Source organism: Barbus barbus, assembly GCF_936440315.1.
Source record: "Barbus barbus genome assembly, chromosome: 27".
Classification (NCBI taxonomy): Eukaryota; Metazoa; Chordata; class Actinopteri; order Cypriniformes; family Cyprinidae; genus Barbus; species Barbus barbus.
The window spans coordinates 7478250-7484470 of record NC_136755.1 but is presented as its reverse complement, the minus strand read 5'-3'; the positions used below and the strand labels follow the sequence as shown (position 1 = coordinate 7484470).

At 42.6% G+C, this 6221-nt stretch overlaps 1 protein-coding gene across 1 annotated transcript in view; it reads left to right on the top strand.

Moving 5' to 3' along the window:
- The first annotated feature begins 1532 nt into the window (after positions 1-1532).
- The window catches only part of LOC306847170 (partitioning defective 6 homolog gamma-like), a 44886-nt gene continuing 40197 nt past the window's right edge, over positions 1533-6221 (top strand). The window contains exon 1 of the mRNA XM_079380975.1: positions 1533-1877. Coding sequence (XP_079237101.1) covers positions 1803-1877 — 75 coding nt within the window. The 5' untranslated portion in view covers positions 1533-1802. The remainder of the gene's footprint in view (positions 1878-6221) is intronic.

The window sequence follows — 6221 nt, the reverse complement described above, 5'->3', positions numbered from 1 at the left end:
AGATGCCAATGTTCGGCCAAAGCCTTGTTCGCATTGGTCCTGATAAATATAGTAAATATAGGGTTTTGCCTTACTGTGACAGTAACAAACCTCAGTCTCAAGGGAGCTATAGGGTTACTTTTAAATGTAGGTGCTATTAAAGAAATTGTGCAAAAATGCCAATTCTGTCCACATTTCCACCAGACTGAAATCTACAGTGATAGTTTGTATAACAATAAAGTCAGCAAGAAATGGAAATTGACCCTATCTATTTTATAGATTGTATTGTAAACTGTAAAATTGGTTTAAAAAAAAAAACAACAACAACAACAACAACAAAACAGCTTTTCTTTGACTTTCTAAAATATAAAAATAATCAAAAAAACTAAATCGGTTTCACATTACGAGCTAAAAATTCCCAACACATACACACAAAAACATTAAAAAAATAAATAAATACAAAAATAAATAAATGACACCATAAAATAGTAGTTCAGTAGTTTACAAACCACGTGAAAATAAGACAAAAGACTGATATAATAAACTAAAATAACCATAACAGTAGATGACCAATCTTAAAAAAAGAAAAGGTACAAAAGCTATCACTGGGGCCAAAAAAATCACCTTTGTATGGCCCACCAAAGGGTGCATATTAGTTCCTGAAATACACATATTAATAAAGGGATCATATTAGTTTGTAAATGGCACATATAAGTACCTTTTGAAAGGGTACCACCCTAGTGACAACTTTTTCTTTTCTTTTTTTTTCTGAGAGTGTGTCTGGAGACTTCATCTCATGGAAAAGTTCAACATATTAACCCAATTTTTTTAAAAGGTACTAGTTAATTGAGTAAACGTCAACTGCTCGGTTTCTTTAATTGTGCAGCAGGGACATCCAGCGGTCAATGAGAGAACAGCCTTCAGTCATACTTTTATAGTCCCAGGATGTTTTAGGTAGTTGTGAGATAACGGACAAACATAAACATGTCTTTTTTATTGACCGGTGGTATGTTTGCCTGAGAAGTTACTAAAAAAACATTCCTGGGAAGAGCAGCTGTCGGGTTTCGGCGCCTGAGAGCCGCTTCCCGGCTAATATTACTATGAGACGAGTCCCTTTACAGCATGTAATATTGTATTCCACGTTCATATGAGACAGCTAGTCAGGAGATATTTACAAATCCTATTATGGCTAAGGAAAAGCTTATGAATATTTATGAAGTCGTGCTAAAGTTGCTTGGTAACCTTCCTGTAGCGTCCAGTGATGTGTCTAATTAATATTCATAAGCCAAGCCTTCGGAGATGTAATTGGATGACCCGCCCACTTTCTAAAGGGAAGACAACTATATTACATTTCTACAGATGGGTGGGGATGACGAGCAATATACGTTTTAATTTAAAAAAAAATATTTTCTATAAAAAATAAAAAACTTTCAAGTTTTTCAAGTTCACTCACTTCGCTCCGCCTACTTCCTAACGTTCGCCATTCAGCCAATCAGCTAGCTCTACCGTAATAGCGTCACGTTACGTATTTAATATTCATAAGCCACGCCTTCGCCATAGTAGGACCAATGGAATCGTCGGAGAGGGAGCGATGATGTAATTTGTGAAACTTAGCCCACTCCTCCTTGCGAGAGGCGCTGATTTGTCTTTCACATACTTTTCTGCAGAAGTTTTGTGACCGCAAGTTAAGAAAATCTGTCACACAGCCTCCGAGGACTAACTTTTCCGCATTTTGAGAGTGAATTTTGGACGTTCAGTTACGGGACAGGCTTATAAATCGAGCCCATCATCCTGGACGGGCTGAAAAGTTTCACGCGAGCGAAATGAACCGCAGCTTTAATAACAAATCGCAATCTTTGCGTAGCTTGAACATGAACGCGGTGGAAGTCAAAAGCAAGGTGAGTTGTGTGAAATGCATGCTTGAAAATATTTTTACGAGAATAGTTTCTCTATGCTGTATATTTTTAGATGAGAAAAGTAGGAATGGCTAACTTTGGTTAGCCCATGTCAAATCATATTATGCCATATAAGAACTAGTCTGATCTTTGTATAGTTTACTCAATTTCGAGCATTTTAAAATAACGTTTATTTTACTTTTGAGAATTGCGTTTGGTTTCATCAGCCCTTAACTTTAAGTCGTCTCCAGTAAAATGAGTTACAGCACCGTTTTGGCGCTTGAACTGTCACATTTATGGATAGTGTTTAGTGACTTTAGATCTCCAGAAGAATAAAAAGCGGTATATTATCACGCACAAGTCCTCTCTCAGTACTGTTTCTGTGTCTGGTCTGCTGCAGCATGTGGCTCTCAGATGGGAGATCTCTGCTCTGTGTTTGTGATCTTCACATCAGCTCAGGTTAAATACTGTCCTCATTTCCAGCTGTCCGAAAATAGTATCCAAACACACGGACATATTTACACATTTGACAAGAGCAAACATGAGAGCTGATTCATTGGGATGGGCTCTATTATTTGTGTCAGTTGGACAAAGTTAAACTTTTGTTTCTTGTATTACTCACCCAAAGTACATGCTTACACCAGCAGTTAACATGGATACTTTATTAATCTAATAGGGAAATGGGATTAGTATATCCATCCATCCATCCATCCAACCATCCATCTATCCGTCTATCTATCCGTCCATCTGTCCGTCCGTCCGTCCGTCTGTCTGTCCGTCCGTCTGTCTGTCTGTCTGTCTGTCTGTCTGTCTGTCTGTCTGTCTGTCTGTCCGTCTGTCCGTCCGTCTGTCTGTCTGTCCGTCTATCCGTCTGTCTGTCCGTCCGTCTGTCTGTCTGTCTGTCCGTCTATCCGTCTGTCCGTCCGTCTGTCTGTCCGTCTATCCGTCTGTCTGTCCGTCCGTCCGTCTGTCTGTCTGTCTGTCCGTCTATCCGTCTGTCCGTCCGTCTGTCTGTCTGTCTGTCCGTCCGTCCGTCTGTCTGACCGTCCGTCCGTCCGTCTGTCTGTCTATCCGTCTGTCTGTCTGTCCGTCCGTCCGTCTGTCTGTCTGTCCATCTGTCCGTCCGTCCGTCTATCCGTCTGTCTGTCTATCCGTCTGTCCGTCCGTCTGTCTGTCTGTCTGTCTGTCTGTCCGTCCGTCTGTCTGTCTGTCCGTCTATCCGTCTGTCTGTCCGTCCGTCTGTCTGTCTGTCTGTCCGTCTATCCGTCTGTCTGTCCGTCCGTCTGTCTGTCTGTCCGTCTATCCGTCTGTCTGTCCGTCCGTCCGTCTGTCCATCTATCCGTCTGTCCGTCCGTCTGTCTGTCCGTCTATCCGTCTGTCTGTCCGTCCGTCCGTCTGTCTGTCTGTCCGTCTATCCGTCTGTCCGTCCGTCTGTCTGTCTGTCTGTCCGTCCGTCCGTCTGTCTGACCGTCCGTCCGTCCGTCTGTCTGTCTATCCGTCTGTCTGTCTGTCCGTCCGTCCGTCTGTCTGTCCGTCCGTCCGTCTGTCTGTCTGTCTATCCGTCTGTCCGTCCGTCTGTCTGTCTGTCTGTCTGTCTGTCTATTCAGCTCTCTCTGTCTGTCTTTCTATCTGTCCATTTGTCTGTCTGTCTATTCAGCTCTCTGTCTGTCTGTCTATCTCTCCGTCTGTCCGTCCGTCCGTCTATTCAGCTGTCTGTCTGTCTGTCTGTCTATTCAGCTCTCTGTCTGTCCGTCTATCCGTCTGTCTGTCCGTCCGTCTGTCTATTCAGCTGTCTGTCTGTCTATCTGTCTGTCTGTCTATTCATCTGTCCGTCTGTCCGTCTATCCGTCTGTCTATCTGTCCGTCCGTCTGTCTGTCCGTCCGTCTATCCGTCCGTCTGTCCATCTGTCTGTTCAGCTCTCCGTCTATCTGTCTGTCTGTCTGTCTATTCAGCTCTCTATCTGTCTGTCTGTCTATTCATCTGTCTGTCTGTCTGTCTATCTGTCCATCTGTCTCTCCGTCTCTCCGTCTATCCCTCTGTCTGTCCGTCCGTCTGGCCATCTGTCTGTTCAGCTCTCCGTCTATCTGTCTGTCTGTCTGTCTATTCAGCTCTCTATCTGTCTGTCTGTCTATACAGCTCTCCGCCAATCTGTCCGCCAATCTGTCCGTCTGTCTGTCTGTCTGTCTGTCTGTCTATTCAGCTTTCCGTCTATCTGTCTATCTGTCTGTCTGTCTATTCAGCTCCCTATCTGTCTCTCTGTGTCCGTCCATCCATCCATCCATCCATCCATCCATCCATCCATCCATCTGTGTTTGTGTCTGACATTCTATTGTAATAGTTCTCTTGAAGAATAGCATGAGTTTCATTATAATCATGATGATAGATTGATCATCACTCAAAGTGTAGTCATACAGACCTTTCATATACAGTAATTGTTCAGTTTGCCTGGGGAAATGCCTGACAAAGCTTCAACCAACCCTTCACAAATAGAAATAACTCTATATCTGTCACCGCTCGTGCTAATGGTGCTGTGGACTATACATCTGTTGCAGCCAAGCTGATGGAGACTGTGTCTGTCAAAGCGCTGTCACTGAGACCCATTGGACCTGGATGGTTCATTACATGCCTCTGCTTTTCTGTTTGAGTCGTCTGTCACTGTATTCACTCTTATTCTAGAGTGGATGAAAAAAAAATACTCTGTCTTTTGGACTAGGCTTTGGCTAGACAAACTTTTCTAATGTGGTTATGGATGTGATGGTCCTAATTGCTGGAATGTGTGGGCGACGTGCCCAGATCCAGACTCCATTGCCATTGTCTGATCATTCGCCTCTATTATTCAGCCGTGATCTAATTCATAACAGGGGCTGAAAAGCTCTGCTACTGTTGTCAATGAAAGGATCCACTGTTTGGGGTTTGTAAAGACGAGAGCGCCCCATTAGGTTTCTGCTCTCTTGGAAGAGCCAGATACCTCCATATGAAAGTTGGAGGGGTGCGGATCAACCCGCTTTCCCTCTGAAACCTGAAATAACCTATACTCGCCCCCCAAACAAAAGCATCAATGGATGGATGTGTGAAACCACAACCTGCGAGGCAAGAATGCTGATGAAGCAGGTATCTAAGATCTTCCTACTATGATGTTTGGAACACTGTGTATCAACCACATCTGTGTCAACATTACAAAGGATGCATTACTCATCAGTTGTGCGCTAAATCACTATAGTGATGTCATGGATCTCTCCGTATCACACGTAGTGTTTTTTATGATGTCATCACCCCGTTCCTGTATGTCACTATCAGGGAAGACTTGTTTTTAGAGGAGCTCTGCTGGTGATAAGAGTGCGTGAAGGGGTTTCTGTTCTTTTGTGAGGAGCTGGTTTTGTCCTCCAACGCTTTATATCTAAAGAAAAATCACTGATGTGTCTAAGGCTTTGTACATATTCCAGAAACACTCCCCCGACTGCTCTTTCACTGCTGTTTTCCACTGACCTAGCTGGATCTCAGTTGGAAATGTACTTCTTGGAACGCTAAACTGACATTTGATAAGATTGGGTTTTGGGTACTGTTTAATGTCACAGAAGTATTTAACACAAAGAGCTGTGTATCTGGCTGTAGCGCTGTGTTTTGACTTGCCTGAACCTGTCAGGGTTTGAGGACTGATAACGTTTTTCACTGTTCTCGTATTACTCAGGATTTAATGTTGGAAATTTGTCAGGTTAGGCTCTGTTTAGGCTTGTATTCTCAAAGATTTGAGGTCATGTTATTGTTTTTGGGCTTGAGTTTGCACATGGATGACTACTGAGTTGTTAAGTATGGATTCAGATTTACACTGTATCCTAACCAGACACGATAAGATCACAGTGAGTTTGTCTGTAGACATCAGACGTAATAAGTCAATCACAAATCCCCACCAATTAGACAAGCACTTGCACTTGAAACAAAATAGATAACCGTATAATCAAATAACCAAATATTAAACCATTTTAACATGATCAAGTTACACACTCATTGACTGATACACTATTTGTCATGGGAAGATGCTCGTCATTGTTTCCCTTAAGTCTTCGTGATCTGAGGTAAATTATCAATTGTTACTGTCATTATGGCTATTAAAGGGATAGTTCTGTCTTCATTTACTCACCCTCAAGTTGTTCGAAACTTGTATTAATTTCTTTCGGCTGTTGGACACAAAAGATATTTTGAAGAATGTTGGTAACCAAACAGTTGACGGTAGCCATTGACTTTCATAGTATGAAGAAAAATCCTATGGAAGTCATGGCTACCATCAACTCTTTGGTTTCCCACATTCTTCAAAATATCATCTTTTGGTTCAACAGATGAAAGAAACT